Source organism: Rutilus rutilus, assembly GCF_951802725.1.
Source record: "Rutilus rutilus genome assembly, chromosome: 12".
Lineage (NCBI taxonomy): Eukaryota > Metazoa > Chordata > Actinopteri > Cypriniformes > Leuciscidae > Rutilus > Rutilus rutilus.
Window position 1 is genome coordinate 41,357,399 of NC_140217.1, and position 19,549 is coordinate 41,376,947.

Consider the following 19,549-nt stretch of genomic DNA (forward strand, 5'->3'; position numbering starts at 1 on the left):
CTTCATGTCTCGCCTCATTAATACAGTCCGTCCAGTAAAAGCTAAAGCTCAAACATCAACATTCAATGTGAAAGATAAGACTAAGATATGCAAGAATGACCGATCATTGCAGGTCACATGACAATCAGCCTTCAGTCAGACTGTGAATGCCTTATATTGAGCTGGGTGAGTATAGTATGCATCACATTATGTGAGTAAAAGTTGTATACATACAATTTCAGTTTTCATTTTGTGGTGTTCATCATGAAACGGTTGTAATTTTGAGTGTTGATGATGTGGGTGTGGAGAGCGACTGTCAACTCGATATCGAGGCATTGAGCCTATCAGACGCTCACAGAAACACTCCCGATGACACGCTATCACCAAAACACACTTATTCAGGGTGAATCATGTAGAAACGGGACTGAAATGAAAGAAACTGTAGAGCAGAAACAAACTTTGTTGCATTATTTTCCTGTTATCACTGTAAAGCTGCTTTGAAACACTCTGTGTTGTAAAAATACAATAACATACAATACAATAACGACTAAAAAACCTAAACTAAAACACAGGAAAGGAACTGGAATTATGTCGCTTTAATGTAAAAAGTTTTAATGTCATTTGAGGTGAATGTCGTGAGCAATGAAAGTCTCGATTCATCTTTAAGACATTAAGTGGTAATCAAACTATGGCTTTAATTCTTCAAAGCCGACTATTACAAATACTCTAAAACACGCACACCACAGCATGGAAGCTCGTTTCTGCCACGGAATACGTTTTCATCTTGCAATCGTGAGTTTATATCTTGTGAGAAAAGTTACAATTGCACAATTTTTCAAACTAGCTTCCACACGCCAGACACATCATCACTGAAACACTCAGAAGCAAAACTGATTCCTGGAAATATTCACAAAAAAAGTATTTTAAGGCAGTTAAAGCGTCGCCTGCCAACAATTTATAAAATACAAAAAAATCCTAAAGCGAAGAAGCCGTGAAGACTCAGTCTATAGTGGAGAAGCTCTACTCGTCCTTCCCTCTCTGCCGGAGGATCCTGGATTTGCCGTTCTCGGTTTTCCTCTTCCTGAAAGTGGTTCCGGCGCTGTCTTCGGGCCCCAGAGACGTGATGGTGCGCTCCTTAAACGGGGGCCGGGGCTCCGGGGGGGCGACGGATGGAGCCGGAGCGAAACTCTCCACCTGCGGAAGCTGCAGATCCACCTTCTCACTGCAGACGAGAACACACACACACACACACACACACACACACACACACACACGTCAAGTCTCCATTTATACAGCGCTTTAACAATATAGATGTTTCACAGCAGCTTTACAGTGATAGGAGATTACAGTAACAGATTTGATTGATTCACTTCCGTTGTAAAGATCATTAGTTATTAACTTAGGGGCCGCTAACACACACCGTTCTCACAGGAAACCCTTAATGTGTTCCGGCTCACTCGCACAACAACAGTGCTTGGAGCTCGAGAATGTAAACTTTGAAATAGGATCCAAGGTGCAAGCGTTGAATAATTTAGAGAGAAAAAAAAAGGAACAATAAAGTAACCATCTCCGTGAAATTGAAGAACTGACAACACTGTCAGTCTGGATGCTGATTGGTCAATCTAGAGATGCTTGAACACACGATACAGTGACATATATATTCATTTATATTCAAACACGCATACCTATAGACTAAACACGTGATACGCATGTTCACGCAGACAAACGTTTATGAAACAGAAGCAGCATCAGATATTTTCTTCTGTATTGTGACGTACATCCGGGTGTAACGGGACTTGGTTGTGTGCATCAGTTGCTGATTGGATGTTGAGATGTGGGCGTGGCACTCAGAAGTGTATGCAGATGAGCGTGAGCTTGTAGGGGCGGAGCTTAATCGCACTAAATGATTGGAGAATCCTGAATACGTCACCAGAAGATCCAGTTACGACAGTCTGATTAAACATTAATAGGTCAAAACTGTAAAAAAAAAGATGAAACATGCGCAAATGAATCATTCATAATAAAATCAATAACATATTTAGAAAATAGATTCTAAATGCGTGTTATAGATTTAAAAGATAGTGGATTTGCATTTCATGCCAACTTTCAATGTATTCATATTTAGGCATGACCCAAGGATTAATTCTCATGATTTTAGGCCAAACTGTTCAGAAGTTATAAGCAAAAAAAATAGCAATTTTTCATTTCTCCTGACCACTAGGTGGCACTGCGCTGAAACTGTGCAGGTTTCCTCAGGTCATGGTTGTCATAACACACACCAAGTTTGGTCAGAATACGCTGAAGTGTTGTGGAGATATAGCATCATATCCATTTTGACGTGCTCTTCATTGGCACGTTATTTCGAGAACGGTTTGATGAATCGACTTGAATTCCATGTTTATTTTTGTTGGCAAAAAGTTTGAAAAAGTCGTTTTTTTGGAAAATTCAAAATGGCGGAAAAAAATGTAATAACAGAAAATGACATCATAGGGTGCAATCGAATCGTCTTGAGCCAAGGAATCAGAGGAAACGTTTGTGTCTAGCCCTTACGATTCATAAGTTATTAGCATAAACGTGAGAGGAACTTTGGACAGTTGGTGGCGCTAGAGAGATTGAGTTACAGAGTCCAGGATTGCTGTGGTTCGTGTTCAGACTGTCCTCTAATCAGAGACTTCCAGAGAAGAAGAAGAAGAAGAAGAAGAGGAGGATGACTAACGGACACAACAGATGCTAACGCTCCTTCACCCCTAACTAAACCCTAACATAACTAAAATTAACATTATAAATTAAAAATAAAAATATAAAAATAAAAGCTCATTCAAAATATTAAATAAACTAAAATAGAAACTTTAATAATTTGGTTTTTAAGTGTAATTCACCTCACGAACACACAGTGTTATTTTGACCAGCATCTGATGAATTTACACCCAATATCTCATAAGAACACATTAGTCTTACTATGGATCTTCCACCGGCGTGATTCGTTCCCAGGATCCGTATGGATTGATCTTTCTGGTTCTCTTCACAGGGATCACGATCTCCTTCACTGCCACAGGAGCGCTCGCTTCTTCCTCCTTCTCCTCAGTGTTCCCTCCATCATCTGGGGTTTTCTCTCCTCCGTCGTCTGATGACGTTTGGATCGGCTCCTCTTTTCTTTTCTGTGTGGAGAACAAACACACTAACGTGACTTTACAGGAGTGTGTTTCCCGTACAGCGCCGTAACTCGCGGCTTCACTGCTATAGTACTTCACTAATCAGCTTGATTATTCTGCTCAAGATCAGGATTTATTGAGTCCATGTCATGAAAACTAGAAACTGCTTCTAACCGCAGGTCGAGATCTGTCGTTATAAACACACACACACACACACACCTCTGCGATGCTGTTTCCAAATGTTCATTAGAACGATGGTTTCGGGAAACACACACTCGCTGAACTGCTGATGATGACAGAACTTGCGGCTATAGTTGGCTAACGATGGTTTGGGGAAACACACCCCTGAGTGTTTATGTGGCAGTGAATGTGTCCGCCAGCGTCTCACCCTGAAACTGATCTTCACTCCGCTGGTTTCTTTGGTTTGCTCTGGCTCTGGCTCTGGCTCTGGCTCTGGTTCTGGTTCTGGTGTGTCTTTGGGAGGGTCAGACGAGTCTTCTTCTGCAGACGGAGGCTCGGGATGAACGGGAGAAGAGTTCTCAGCCGTTATCATCAGGTCACGAGGAGATTCAACACCAGGAGGAGAAATATCTTCCGAACTAAAGCCATCCGGTTTTTCCCAGCTGGATTCTGGTCAGGATGAGAAATCAAACAGGTTTTTAGTCGTTTCCGCGTGTCCATGCGAACTGGTTTTATCTGTACAGAGGTGAAGGGAAGGAAGTTTAGATATGTCTGTGAATATGTTTCTTACGGCCGGTCTCAGTGTTGTAGTAGTACATGTATCCATCAGGACTCACGGCCTCCATCCACGCAGCGGCTGACGGATCCTGCGCATGTAAACGTGGCGTTAGATCAGTCACACACAACCTCAGACTCACACACACTCAGATGGATGAGTTCAGTTCACCTGCATGTGTCCCATGACTGATGATGACGAGCTCTCGTCCAGGAACCCGTCCGGTTTCTCCCACTGCGACTCTGAGAACACGGACACGCAGTGAGAACACGGACACGCAGTGAGAACACGGACACGCAGTGAGAACACGGACACGCAGTGAGAACACGGACACGCAGTGAGAACACGGACACGCAGTGAGAACACGGACACCCAGTGAGAACACGGACACCCAGTGAGAACACGGACACGCAGTGAGAACACGGACACCCAGTGAGAACACGGACACCCAGTGAGAACACGGACACCCAGTGAGAACACGGACACGCAGTGAGAACACGGACACGCAGTGAGAACACGGACACCCAGTGAGAACACGGACACGCAGTGAGAACACGGACACGCAGTGAGAACACGGACACGCAGTGAGAACACGGACACGCAGTGAGAACACGGACACGCAGTGAGAACACGGACACGCAGTGAGAACACGGACACCCAGTGAGAACACGGACACGCAGTGAGAACACGGACACGCAGTGAGAACACGGACACCCAGTGAGAACACGGACACCCAGTGAGAACACGGACACCCAGTGAGAACACGGACACGCAGTGAGAACACGGACACGCAGTGAGAACACGGACACGCAGTGAGAACACGGACACGCAGTGAGAACACGGACACGCGTGTGCATGTGAAGCTCATGTGTGGCGTCTCACCTCCTGTGGTGGTGTTGAAATAATACACCTGGCCGTCGCCTGTGGTTCCTCCCACCCAGACATCGGGCCGGCTGTGGCTGCGGCTGCGGCTGCTGGTTCCTGACGGCACGTTTCCTGACGGCACGTTTGCGGGACGTTTTTTGGGTTTTTTCTGCGTTTTAGCCGCTGGTTCTGGTGGAGGCAAACTCACGCCTGCACAGAGACACGACAACATCAGCTTGATCACATACGCGACTGTAAACATGTTGAAAATCAGTGTTGGGGGAAGTAACACATTACAAGTGACACGCATTATGTAATCAGATTACTTTTTTAATGTGACGAATAAAGTAATGTTTTTTCAAGTAACGTGCATCATGTAATCAGATTACTTTGACGTAACAAGTAATGCATTACAAGTAACTTGCCTTACGTAACCAGATTACTATTCTGATTTAACGAGTAAAGTAACAAGTTACAAGTAACGTGCATCATGTAATCAGATCATTTTTTTGATGTTACGAATAAAGTAATACATTACAACTTGCATTAGATGATCAGATTACTTTGATGTAATGAGTAAAGTAACGCATTACTTTTATGTAATTTTAGTAATGCACATTACTTTATAGTTTAATCAATTTGCTAACACTTAAACACTTAAAAAAAAACCTGCAAGAACTAAAAGAGAGCGAGTCTCTGCCAGGTGAGAAAAAGTAACACAAAAGTAACATATTACTTTACATGAAAAGTCAACGCAACATTGTAACACATTACTTCTAAAAGTAACTGTTAACGAGACCTGATGACTGAGCCGTGAGCCTCTTCAGATCCTCCTCATACGCCTTCAGAGCCGCTTCCTCCATCGCTGCGAACTCCTTCGACATCTTCTGCTCCTGTTTGGCCTTCGCAACGCTTTTCTTCTTAATCTGTCAGGAACATTGACGGGGTCACATGAGCGCTGCTGGCCAATCAGAGAGCGTCTCACACACTCTTATCATCACACACATGCAGCTCTGACAGCAGCAGCCAACTTTCTGTTTACCAGCTCATTTCTACAGCGCTTGTTCCAGTACAGATGATTTCACAGTAATAAACAGCAAAATAACAGAATCAATGATGCAAACTTCATCAGATATGAGACAGCTTCAGATTCTACAGGAGACAGATAGTGTCATTATTCAGATCAATTCAGTTCAGTGTTTTGTTCTCATCCAATAAAGTTGAACCCCCATCGTTTTACTCGGATATACGGCACTATAGGGAAGAAAAGACCAGCTCAACTTCACTTTAAACGTAATGTATAACGTAAAAAAGTAATGTGACAGGATGCTTTACTCAGAATACTGTGCAATATTCACCATACAATGTGAAATCTAATTCCATCGTCAAGTTTGGGATCTACGACAAGTTTGGGATCTACGGATCTAATTCCATCGTCAAGTTTGCGGACGACACTACGGTGATTGGTCTCATCAGCAACAACGATGAGACTGCCTATAGGGAGGAGATCAAGCACCTGGCCACATGGTGCACCGAAAATAACCAGCTCCTCAACACCACCAAAACGAAGGAGCTCATCGTGGACTTCAGGAAAGTGTCAAGAGGCACACACGACACCATCCACATCAATGGAATGGCTGTTGAGCGTGTCTCCAGTTTCAAGTTCCTGGGGATCCACATCTCGGCGGACATGACCTGGACAACCAACACCTCCAGCCTGGTCAAGAAGGCTCACCAGCGCCTTTTCTTCCTGAGGACACTGAGGAAGAATCAGCTTTCCTCCACTATCCTGGTGAACTTCTATCGCTGTGCAATAGAAAGCATCCTGACCAACTGTGCTACAGTGTGGTATGGGAGCTGTTCTGTTGCAGAGCGCAAGGCACTGCAGCGGGTGGTGAAAACCGCCCAGCGCATCACTGGGACTCCACTACCTGCCATCGAGCACATCCAGAGGAAACGCTGTCTGCATCGAGCTCGCAGCATCCTTAAGGACTCCTCTCACCCAGCCCACAGACTGTTTTCTCTCCTGCCCTCCGGCAGGCGTTTCAGGTGCCTCCGGACCAGGACCAGCAGACTAAAGAACAGTTTTTTCCCCAGAGCTGTCTCTTTATTAAACTCTAACCCTCATTGATCCCACTCCCCTCATATACTGATTGACTCTCCTCTCCCTCCTCACACCTGCCTCCATTTTGTTATTTGCAATACTATAATGTTCATTTGCACTGCTGACTGTTATTACAGTAACAACTGTTTACATATGCATCTTGCACTACTACCTTGACTGGAATATGCTCATTTGCACTGCCGACTGTTTATTTACAGTACCGACTGTTTATATATACATTGCAATATCGTACCTTAACTGTAATATGCAATTACTTTCCACTGCACTTTCACTCGGATAGCTTCTGTCCAAACTTTATTTGCACTACTTTAAATCCATTGTTATACTGCTCATTAGCCTAACTTATACATATATCTATTTGTTAAATTCTGTTTATAGTAATAGCCATCTGTATATTATGCTCACATTCTGTTTATAGTAACAGCCATCTGTATATATATTCATAGTACATATCTATCTGTAAAATTCTGTTTATAGTAACAGCCATCTGTATATTATATTCAGTACATATCTATCTGTAAACATTCTGTTTATAGTAATAGCCATCTGTATATTATTATATTCAGTACATATCTAGCTGTAAACTCTGTTCACAGTAATAGTTATCTGTATATTATATTCATAGGACAATCTATCTGTAAATTTTTGTTTATAATAGTATTCAACTCTATATTTATTCAGTACATATCCATGTTCTGCACTTATGGAACCACTGTATATCCTGCACTTGCTGCTATTGCACTTCTGGTTAGACCTAAACTGCATTTCGTTGCCTTGTACCTGTACTTGTGTAATGACAATAAAGTTGAATCTAATCTAATCTAATCTAAAATGCATCGTGTCACATGATCTCATCATATTCCGTGTGAGTGGAATCCAGATTTAATCCCAGAAATAAAGTTATTCTGCCTATTAAATCAAAATTTGTGTAAAAACGTCTCAACTTTTATCAGGCTGTTTAAAGTCAGCAATGAGATCATCTTTTTTCCCATATTGTGACGTGTATCCGAGAGAAACGCTTATTTATTACATAAGGCACATGAACTATAAACGAATAATGATGTGCATGGATAAATAATTTAGAATAAATATAGCAATTTTCCAAAATAAGAATTGTACATTTTGATTTCATGGTGACTTTAAATAGTCAAGAAAAATATGTTAATAATAATCATAGCTAGCTGATATAATTCTTTCATAATTTCAGTTTCATTCATAATTATGACTTGTCTCATAATTAATGATATTTTTATATATCATGATTTTTTGTCATACTTTCGAAATGTTAATATCATAATTATTATTTAAGTATAATTGCGACTTTCTATATCATAAATATGACTGTCCAAAACAGGTCACACAGGAAATGTGCACACTGAGTACACAATGAGTACATACTGAGCGCACACTAAGTACACAATGAGTACACAATGAGTACATACTGAGCGCACACTAAGTACACAATGAGTACACAATGAGTACACACTAAGTACACACTGAGTGCACACTAAGTACACACGAGCGCACACTAAGTACACAATGAGTACACAATGAGTACACACTAAGTACACACTGAGTGCACACTAAGTACACACGAGCGCACACTGAGTGCACAATGAGTACACACCGAGCGCACACTAAGTGCACACCGAGTGCACACTGAGTGCACAATGAGTACACACCGAGCGCACACTAAGTACACACCGAGCGCACACTAAGTACACACGAGCGCACACTAAGTACACACTGAGCGCACACTAAGTACACACCGAGCGCACACTAAGTACACACTGAGTGCACACTAAGTACACACGAGCGCACACTGAGTGCACAATGAGTACACACCGAGCGCACACTAAGTACACACTGAGTAAAAACTGGGCCTGTCCAAATACCTACAGTTGTGGTCTAGGCCACTTGAGACAACACATGCATGACAGGAAGTAAGTGTGCAAAACCCATGTCTTAAAAATGCCAAGAGCACACAAAACCCACTCTATATCGAGGCTAAGCGTATCCCATCATGCACTAGGATCAGAAAATCACATGCCCTGAAATCACTAGATGTTGAGGACACATTCCACTGGTAGTAAAATGAAGTGCTGCACGTTTTACTGGTGTATTTTTCAACTGCTTTTTATCACTTAATTAGAAGAACCACCATTTTAAATTGTGTCTTCAGTTACACAGCAGAACAGACATTTAGAAGCTTATTTTGAAATGGAAAGTATTGAAAATCTAAATAAAGCTCTGTAAACACTTGTATTTTTTGCAACACTATTAGTTTTGTCCCATCGGATAATCAAAAGTTTTACACACTTGCAGTCTTCATGCCTACTTGAACACTTGCTGCTTTGAAACAATCTACATTGTTAAAAGCGCTATATAAATGAAGATGACTTGAGCCAAATACAGGAAATACATCATGCAAGTAGACAAGTGGTCAAGTGCAAATAGCACAAGCGTGGGTCAATGGACAGGCCCAATGAGCGCATACTGAGTGCATACTGACTGAGTTCAGCACGCATATGACGTACAGCATGATCAAAAGGAGAGTCAGTGCACATAATCTTGCAGAACTCTAGTGTTAATGTTTCTTACCTCTGCGATTTTGGCGGCGACATTCTCTTTGTGATTCTTTCCTCTCTCGTGAAACTCGACGCTCTGCGTGAAAAACACACGGAAACGCATTCAGATCGAGTGTGGAGGAGAAGGATTAGGGTTATGGTTCGGATTGATTCACTCACGGGCTTGTTATCTGCGATCCAACACTTGCAGTACTGACAGAACTTCTTCGGCTGGGATTTCCAGTAATCAGCCCTGCATTACAAACACAAACACAAACACACATATACTTCACTGCATTAGCGCATCGTTTACAGTCCGAGCTCAAGAGGCGCGAGTTCGTGGGATGTCTGATCAAAATCCACGTGATTACTTACATTATGAAGGATGGAAATTTCAAATTTCTTCCCTTAAATGTACATAAATGTTTTACTCATTCTACATGCTCACTGGTGAGTACTCACTGCTGTCACTTCAAAATGACGTCACTGATCGCGCGACAAACCGTGATGAAGGATTGGAACTATACAATTAAAACAAGATTGACAAATATGATGCTGAATGATTTCTCCATAATCATAAACAACATTAAAGCCATCAATGGATGTCTCATTGTGTAAAAACCGCGTGTGAACGGCTGTGTGAGTATAAGAGAGCGTCCGGCGCACTAAACATCAGCGCCTCCCATATGGTCTAGCGGTTAGGATTCCTGGTTTTCACCCAGGCGGCCCGGGTTCGACTCCCGGTATGGGAAGACAATTTTTTTTTTTATTTTATTGCCAACATGATTCAAGTTATTCAAGTTCATCAATAATCATTTTGAGCTAGTCATAGTCTTAGAGAGGCCTAGACGAACTACAGAAACAAGCAGAAGATATGTAAAAACTAATGAATGCTGTTTCAGTACTGAATCATTTTACAATTATACTGAATTCAGAAAATTTCACTATGGAATATTTACTTTATCTATCATTTAAAAATTTCATTTCATAATTATGAGAAAAATTACTCATAACTTTAATTTCAACTTTTTTAAGTCATAATTTCGATTTGGTTTGTTTATTTTGATGGTCCCTTTAACACATTGTGTTGACTAGTAGTGTTGCTGCATGTCCACTACTCGCTTGTGAGAGTCAGAGTGTGTAAAGTAAACTCTCATTAGTGTTAGTAGAGTATTAGTGAGAGTCAGAGTGTGTAAAGTAAACTCTCATTAGTGTTAGTAGAGTATTAGTGAGAGTCAGAGTGTGTAAAGTAAACTCTCATTAGTTAGTAGAGTATTAGTGCACTGGTAGGGTTAGGGTTAGAATAAGTGGAGTTATAGTTGCAGAGTTACTTATAGTCAGTAGAATATCTGTTGGGGAGCATCACAATAAAGAGTTAGCAGATATTAAGCACAGTCTATTCATACTCTGACTGTGTTAGTTGATATATAGTTGAAAAGTTACTTATAGTCTACAGCACGTTCAAAAGGACCATCAAAATAGTGTTACCAAATTATGACTTCATTTATACTTGTCATAATTTTTTCAACTTTTCATCTTGTAATTATGACGTACCGTCATAATTTTAATTTAGACTTAAGTCATAATTATTACTTAATTCCGACTTTTTAATGTCCATAATAAAAAAGTTAAGTAATACTTTTTAAGTAATAATTTAGACTTTTTGTCATAATTATTACTTAATTCCTAGTTTTTAATGTCAGAATAAAAAAGTTAAGTTCTTAACTGATACTTTTTTTGTCAATTTTGACTTCTTAATGTCGTAATTTATACAACTCTTCATCTCATCACTGTGATTTACAAAAAAAAATTTTTTTCTTATGTGGTATTAATGGACATATTTCACTCAAATATGGAGAAAAAGAGTAAATCTTCTGAAAGCATGAGGTGATCTTCAATAATAGATTGTAAAAAGGCTCAAATCCAGAGTGAGACTCAATAAATGTTTAAGTCTCTGAGAGCATCAGCAGAAGAGACTCGTTCATCATCACTCATGTGATCAGTCGAGCTCGGAGACGGCATCAGTAAAGCTGAGTCCCAGAACACACACACACACACACACACACACACACACACACACACACACACACACACACACACACACACACACACACACACACACACACACACACACACACACACACACACACACACACACACACACACACACACACACACCATTACAAAACAAACAGAAGTTTTGGACTTTAAACACAGACACAGCCTTTAAAATATCAGTCATAAAGAATTATTTAAGAAGAAAACTGTGCAGCTTATACAGAAACAATGTGCAAACATGGAGAACACGCTTTTAAATATATTTTACACAATAAAATCATAAAATAAAATAAAATAAATACAGTGCATAGAAATTCATCCTGGAATAATCAATGACAAAATAAAGACTAACAGTGAAAGTACAACATCAAATTAACAAGAACAATTTAAGTCAAATATGTTTTTAAAAGGTGCAATAACTGGATCATAGATTAGAGTGCATGTCGTCTGTTATCAAGTTGAAGAGGAATATTAATCATATAAACATAGTGACAATAAAGTGTTCAAACCTGTAAAGAGTTAAAAAGTGTGGAAATTTGGTTAAAACCATTTAAAATCACAAAAATATTCCAATTTCAAACAATCGTACAAACTCGTCGTTGAGTTCCAGTGGTTGTTTGAGAAAGAAACGCAGCAGGAACAGCTTTAGCAGCAGGTGTTGATGATCAGTGTGTGTGTGTGTGAGGACTTCCTGACCAGCAGGAAGTGACCCGCCGCTCCAGCGCTGACCTCGTGACCTCAGTAACACCCGTCCCGCCAGCTCCCGTCCCGCAGCGTCGACAGGCTCCTCGGAGGCGTCAGCAAACTGACCGAGAACAGAGAACATCAGAAATGATGACATGTGACCAGAGTGAAGCATCTACAGCCGGTTATATGATATAACATTATGCTTTTTCAGATATTCCCTTTCATATGTGTGTAATAGAGCTGTCTGTGACTGTAAAAGCTCTGAAAGATCAAATAAAGTTTTGGTCTCCTAAAAGAAAGAAGTGATTCTGAAACGAGTCGTCAGTAATTCAGTCTCTGCTGATCCTGCGTAGGTTTGTAACTCATTAGCATAATGTCAGCCTGTGGTGTTGATTGGCTGAGCAGCGTCTCTTAGCCCCGCCCTCAAACACTGTAGTGTCTCTGAGACTGGAAGAGTTTGGTTCGTGTTGTTCATGTGGAGAAGACGCTGTTTTCTGAGATTGATACGGTAAAACCCACGCCATCATTACTGTTCGTATCACTGAGATCAAGAGCTGAGATTCAGATATGATAATGAGCGTTTGCTTTCTGACCAATCACAGCAGAGCAGCTCTCAGAGAGGCGGGGCTTAGAGAGACTGAATCCTTGATGGAAGCGTTTCAGAAAGAGCTGAAGCTGCAGTGGAGATTATGAGGAGATTACAGTGTTATTGATCTTGGATGAATGTGAACCTGTTGTAGGTAATTTAGAACCTTTAAAACAGCATCATAGTTAACACTTTAAGATTAGTTACCTAAATTAGTTAGCATGAACTAAGAATGAAAAATGCTTCTAAACCATCTTAGTTAAAGTTAGTGTCAATATTTACAAATACATTATTCAAATTAAAAGTATCTGTAAATATTATTTAAAGGACATGAGCTGACATGAACTAACAACGAACAGTTGTGTTTTTATTAACTAACATTAATAAAAAAGATTAATAAATGAATGAGTAACACTTATTCACTTTACTTTACAATGAAGTTTCATTAGGTAACATTACTTAAACTAAGAATGAACAATACTTCTACAGCATTTGTTAATCTTAGTTAATGTTAATTTCAACATTTACTAATTCATTATTAAAATCAAATGTTGTATTAGTTAATGCACTGTGAACTAACATGAACAATCAACAAGCTGGATTTTTACTTACAAACATCAACAAAGATTAATAAATACTGTATCAAATGTATTGCTCATTGTTAGTTCAAGTTAGTAAATACATCAACTAATGTTAACAAATGAACCTTATTGTAAAGTGTTACCAATTAATGCATGCATTAACTAACGTTAACTAATGGAAAGTAAATTGTAAAGTGTTCCCATGAAAGGATAGGACAGTAACGGTAAGTACATGGAAACAGTTTTCATCATTTACTCCTTCAAACGGCGGGTTTTAGGGCAGCGGATCTAGGATCTCACTTCTTCAGGATCTCGACCTGAATTTTTCATAACTTACTAATTTTAGGTTTTAATCCGAATCAGTTTGGAGTTTTAAGCAGCTTTGAGGATTTGAAGAAGCTGCTGAAGATGAAGCTGGACGATGTGTGTGTGTTTCAGGGGTGAAACAATATATATCGCGTCACAATATCCCGCAATACACACATTCAACAACATGTATCGTGGACAGTTCACTCAAAAATAAGTTTTAGTGTCAGTACTACATTAAACTGCTATATATAAAATGTTGAATATAATGTATAATAATGACACGGGGGAATATTTGGCCTACAATATTTTAATTAGATCTAGTCAGTGACAGAGTGCAACAATATTTGTCTAAAATAATTCTGTATTTCAGCTTCAGAATCATGAATATTGTTACTCTGGTGTCTCTATTGTCCTGCTTTGGGTTTCAGCACCAAGTCCAAGACTGTTCATTTACACACACAATGTAAAATCAAATTTAGCATTTTAATCAACAGTATATTTTTTGTTAACCTTTTATCATATGTCTTGGAGTATCGCAGTAATATGCTATCGTGAGTTCAGGATCGTGATATGTGTCGAATCGTGACACGAGGGAATCGTTACACAGTTCAGATTTAAAAACGGCCACCGGCCGACCGAAGAGCTGTACACATACAAAATAGAGCTAATAGAAATTAGTAACATAAATAATAATAAACAGTTTAAAACAGAACAATCATTACAAGCTAAAAGCAATAGAAAATGAATATGTTTAGAGGCATGACTTGAGCTCAGACAGAGTCGCTCTCAGACGGTGGAGCTCCTCAGTGGGGGCCAGACTCTTCTAAAGCTCGGGTACCCCTGGTTCTAGACGGGTTCTGGGTATCTGAAGGAGAAGTCTCGTTTCAGATCTAAGACTTCTGGTGGGAGAATATAGCTGGAGCTAAATCATTTAAAGATTTATACACCATAATTCAAATTTTATTTTCAATTCTGAAATGTATCGGTAGCCAATGAAGGATCTCAAAACGGCAGAGTCGCATGGTCAGATTTCCTCTTTCCCTTCAGGAATCTCGCCGCAGCGTGCCGAACAACCTGTAAGCGTGCCGTTTGGGAGTCTGATACACCAAAATAAAGAGAGTTGCAATAGTCCAGGCGCGAGGTAATAAGAGCATGGATCGCAGTCTCCATCGAACGCTTGGGAAGATGAGATTTGATTTTCGCTAGAGAGTGAAGATAGAAAACGCTGGATCCAATGACAGCACTAATTTGCTTATCGAATTTGAGGGAACTATCTAACATCACACCTTAATCCTGTACTTGGGGAGAGATAGATAGATCATGGTCAAGATCATGCCTTGGCCTGGTGTCTGAGGGGTCAAAAACAATAACTTCTGTTTTGTCTGAGTTCAAAAATAGGAAATTCTTGGCAAGCCAAGCTTGTCCCTCCTCAAGACACGCTGTCAGACTGTCTAGAGCACTCTTATTCTTCCTAGACTAAGGCATATAAATCTGCATGTCATCAGCATAACAGTGAAATGAGGCATTGTGTTCCCAGAGGAAGAAGATATAGGGAGAATAGGACAGGACCTAAGACAGAACCCTGAGGCACACCACAGGATTCATTCCGGAGGGAAGAGGAGAAACGTCCCATTTTTACAGAGAAATGTCTATTAGTTTTGAACCAGCTTAAAGCCTCGACCCCTAGACCAACGCAAGAATCGTATGGTCGACAGTATCAAAAGCAGAAGACAAATCTAATATTACTAAAATACCCTTATCATTGAGGACTCTTGTAAGAGCGGTTTCGGTGCTGTGTGAGATTTAAACCCAGACTGAAACTTTTCTAAAATATGATTGTCATTTAAGAAGCTGTAAAAATATATTTTGTTCTATTACCTTGGAAATAAACGGCACAATGGATATAGGACGAAAGTTTGATAAGATAAAGGCATCAAGCGAGGGTTTCTTTAGTACGGGTGTAATCGAGGCAATCTTCAAACTCGAGGGTTTAGCTCCTTCAAGCAAGGGTTTATTCAATAACGACACCAACCCAGGGCCGACAGCGTCGAATAATATCAGATAACGAGGATGTAAAGTGTCATACGTATAAAAGGAAGGTTTAAGTTTAAACATTACTTCCTTTACAGAATGCAGAGAGACAGGACTCTGTCGTATTCCTGATCGGAGACTTGACATTGGGCTCTCAAATTAGAAACTTTATTGTCAAAGTAACTAGCAAAATCCTCACAGAGTGCCGAAGACATTAATGACAGAAACAAGTGCTTTTGGCGTGTGGTGATGTTTCTCAATCAATTTAGTGAAATAGGAAGCCTTAGCTTTCTTAACCACATTCTGATATAACAATAGGCAGTCCCTGAAGATCTCGTACAAGACCTGTTTTTTTTTTCCACTTCCTTTCTGCTTTCCTGCACGAGTGTGAACTATGATCGACCCATGGCTCCGATTTGGATGTAGATTTTGACTGAAAAGACTTGAAGGGAGCAGTGAGACTTAAAGTATATTCAGAAACAGTATTTAAACGAAGCTCCACATCAAGGTCCGGTACTGGGGATTCTAAAGATAGAAGAGGATTAACCTCATTATAGAACTTAATAACATCTACTTCAAAATGAGGTAAATGTGCGCACTTGTGTGGTGTTATACAGCTGCAATAGACAGCAGAGGAAGAGACATCTTAAATAAAATAGGAAAATGACCAGAAATCAACAACTTCAACTTCAGTTACAGATAACCCATATGACAGAATTAGATCCAACATGTGTCCATGAATATGTGTGGGATAATTAAACCACTGCCGAATATTAAATATATTAAGTCAATGATGTTTACACCCCTAGTGTGTGTGTGTGTGTGTGTGTGTGTGTGTGTGTGTGTGTGTGTGTGTGTGTGTGTGTGTTTACCTGCGCACCGGAGCCGTGAGTTTGCCGCGCGAGCCGCTCGCTATGAAGGACGCGGGCCGCGGTAAGCCACTGCGTGCCGGGATCTGGGAGACGGACGCTTTCCCAGCGGACACACACTGGGACACACACTGGGAACTGGCCGACGGACCCTTGATGGTGGGACTGACATATGCGGTGGCTTTGAGCGTCTGGCGGGACGAGAAGTTCCCGACGCTCTGAACGCGAGCCTGCAGCTGCCCGGGAGCCGGAACTGCACAGAACACACACACACACACACACACACACACACACACACACACACACATCCTTAATATTAAAAAATATCTTTCCTTATATACACACCATAACCCCCCCCCTCCACCAAACAACCCTCCACAATCACCCCCCCCCCCAAACCCCCCCTCCACCAAACAACCCCACACCATTACCAAAGCTCTGGCTGCTCCGCCGGGACATGTGTGTGTGTGTGTGTGTGTGTGTGTGTGTGTGCGTGTGCGTGTGTGTGTGTGAGACGTACTGCAGGTCTGAAGTCGTGTCAGTGTCCCGGACGAGTCGAAGCTCTGGCTGCTCCGCAGGGACGGGGACGCGGGAACGGACGCCATCGGGAGACTTAGCAGGTTTGGCATACTCCTCCTCAGCTTATCTGAGGAAACATCACTTCCTGTTAGCTCTGCCAATCACACACACACAACATAAACATGTTCTACATCAGATTAAAGCCCAATTACATTTGATGTGCTTTAAGAGGATTGAGACGCAGCAGAAAGTGTGTGTTTGATTTAAGACGCTTAAAGACTGAACATCAGTGAGAGTTTTACCCATCAGCCCATTCAACTACAGCCGGCGGGGAACGTCCTGGCAAGGTTCTCTCAAAGATATGAACAAATAACGTTCATAGAACGTAATTCATAATGCAAAAACATTATAATCGGAATTATGTTTACAAGTTTGGAATAACTCTAATGTTTTAATGTTTCTGAAAGAGTCTCTTCTGTTCACCAAGACTGCATTATTTATCAGAAATACTGTAAAAACAGTGAAATATTATTCCAGTGTAAATCATCTGTTCTCTATGTGAATATACAGTAAAGTGTAATTTATTCCTGTGATCAAAGCTGAATGTTCAGCATCATTACTCCAGTCTTCAGTGTCACATGATCCTTCAGAAATCACTCTAATATGATGAGTTATGATCAGTGTTGAAAACAGCTTCATATTTTTGTGGACTCAGGAAGAGTTTTTACTTTTAGATGTTTCTGAATGTTAGTGGAGACATTATGTAGTTGTTGAGGAGTGACATTGATCATCTCATCATGTTTAACTTTACACTAAAGTTGACAGTTCCCCGACAGAACAGTTTCAGGCTTTGCTGGATCTTTATCATTGCGTTAGAACTGGTCTCTGTCGTCGCGTGTGAATCCAAATGTCGGCTGGTGTGTGTAAACGTGCAGATTAAGGGCCGATAATATTATAATAAGATCCTCTTCATACGTCAGAAGGGGAAGAAATCTGATCGACTTATTTTCTGACATGCTTGCAGAGAAAGGCTCACCAGAACACAGTTACTGGGTTTCACTTTCATGTTTTCTGTGTCGGTAGAAGCACCGGATTACAGCACTTCAACACGGGAAGAGTCAGATTTTCCTGATATGTCCCTTTAATTTGCATACTGGTGTCGTTTCTTTCATGACAGTGTCAAAGCGTCTCTAATGCATCATTTCCTCACAGAACCTGACCTGACGTTAATCATCATAATCACCTGCGCTGCTCCTGAGTCCGTGTGGCTCGCTGGCAGGCATCTGCGCAGGTGTGTGTGTCTGCGCAGGTGTGTGTGTGTGTGTCTGCGCCGCGCTGGAGAGCCTCCAGTCCCTGATGCTGCTGAAGGTGTGTGAGTGCGGCATGGCTCCGGCGCGGCTCAGGCGCGGCTGCGGTGGCGGCATCTCTCCGTAATCTTCATCATCCTCCTCTTCCTCGTCCAGCTGCGAGTCGCTGCGCTGGAAGGAGAAGCTGGTGCTGCGACGGTTAATAGAGGAAGAGGAGGAAGAAGAAGAGGTGGCGAAGTCCTGACGGAGACCTGAGAGGAAAGAACGCTCAACGTCATATTTAAAACAGTTATAAGACAAATAAGCAACAAAATCAGAAAACAGTTTAATAAGAAGATATATTTTGCATTAAGATTTTTGCACATTTCTCCAACACACTCATCACTGTAATACAGTCATGAACATCAGTTTGTATTAATCTCATGTATATGATAATTTTTTTTTTTAAAGATTACATTTTAAATTAAAAAAATAGTTACAATACTCATTTTTTTAATGAATACATTTTAAATGTTGTTATAAAGTGTGAGAAGCATTAATATTAAAGTTTTATGTGTTTTTACCTGCTCGGTTTTGGTTTTTCATAGTGTGATTTTATGGCATGTTTTTAGGAGTATAATGTTGTTTAAATCAGGCGAATGAAATATGAACAAACCTTCAGAATATAGATGGAGATTTCTGACTCAAACTCACCGCCTTTAAAGAGACGGATTGAGATTGAAATCTACAGACACAAATAGACCAAGTGCAATAAAATAATGTCTATTCTGGATGTTCTCTTTCCACTGCTCACATGTGGAGTAAGAGCTCAAACTGTGTTTGCCTGCAGCGTCTCGTCTTAAACTACAATGATGTATAATATTTCCATATGTATAATATGTGATGATACTTCTGATATTACTGGAATGAACAGACGTGTTTTGTCTACATGTCATTTTCTGTAAGTGAGCGCTGAGTTTACTCACTCTCCTCCTGAAGTCTCGCCATCACCTGGACATCCGTCAGATCCTGCAGTTTAAAACCCTCGTCCGGCTCACACACACTCACATCACTGTCCACTGACGCCTGAGAGAACACACTGCGCCGAACACTGCGGCCTGTGAGGAGAAGCACACACACAAATACAGACACACACACACACAACAACAACAGGACAGATGAGTATTTTCTTCTATATAA

At 40.8% G+C, this 19,549-nt stretch overlaps 2 protein-coding genes across 3 annotated transcripts in view; both read right to left on the reverse strand.

Moving 5' to 3' along the window:
• Positions 1 to 574: 574 nt before the first annotated feature.
• On the reverse strand, positions 575 to 10,082 carry wbp4 (WW domain binding protein 4). Its single transcript, XM_084424945.1, has 10 exons — positions 9,799 to 10,082; positions 9,604 to 9,676; positions 9,458 to 9,520; positions 5,531 to 5,657; positions 4,750 to 4,941; positions 4,039 to 4,109; positions 3,883 to 3,958; positions 3,520 to 3,761; positions 2,938 to 3,137; positions 575 to 1,201 (listed from the first exon to the last, which is right to left on the reverse strand). Coding segments are annotated over exons 1-10 (1,248 nt in total). The 5' UTR covers positions 9,801 to 10,082; the 3' UTR covers positions 575 to 999.
• Positions 10,083 to 11,625: 1,543 nt separating this feature from the next.
• Positions 11,626 to 19,549, reverse strand: part of slain1b (SLAIN motif family, member 1b) — a 15,034-nt gene continuing 7,110 nt past the window's right edge. The window contains exons 4-8 of one of the 2 annotated variants that reach the window (XM_084425546.1): positions 19,336 to 19,467; positions 18,307 to 18,621; positions 17,065 to 17,190; positions 16,548 to 16,797; positions 11,626 to 12,286 (exon numbers count right to left, since the gene is read on the reverse strand). In XM_084425546.1, the coding sequence (XP_084281672.1) occupies positions 12,220 to 12,286; positions 16,548 to 16,797; positions 17,065 to 17,190; positions 18,307 to 18,621; positions 19,336 to 19,467 (890 nt within the window). In that variant the 3' untranslated portion in view covers positions 11,626 to 12,219. The remainder of the gene's footprint in view (positions 12,287 to 16,547; positions 16,798 to 17,064; positions 17,191 to 18,306; positions 18,622 to 19,335; positions 19,468 to 19,549) is intronic. The other variant, XM_084425547.1, reaches the window with a different exon arrangement.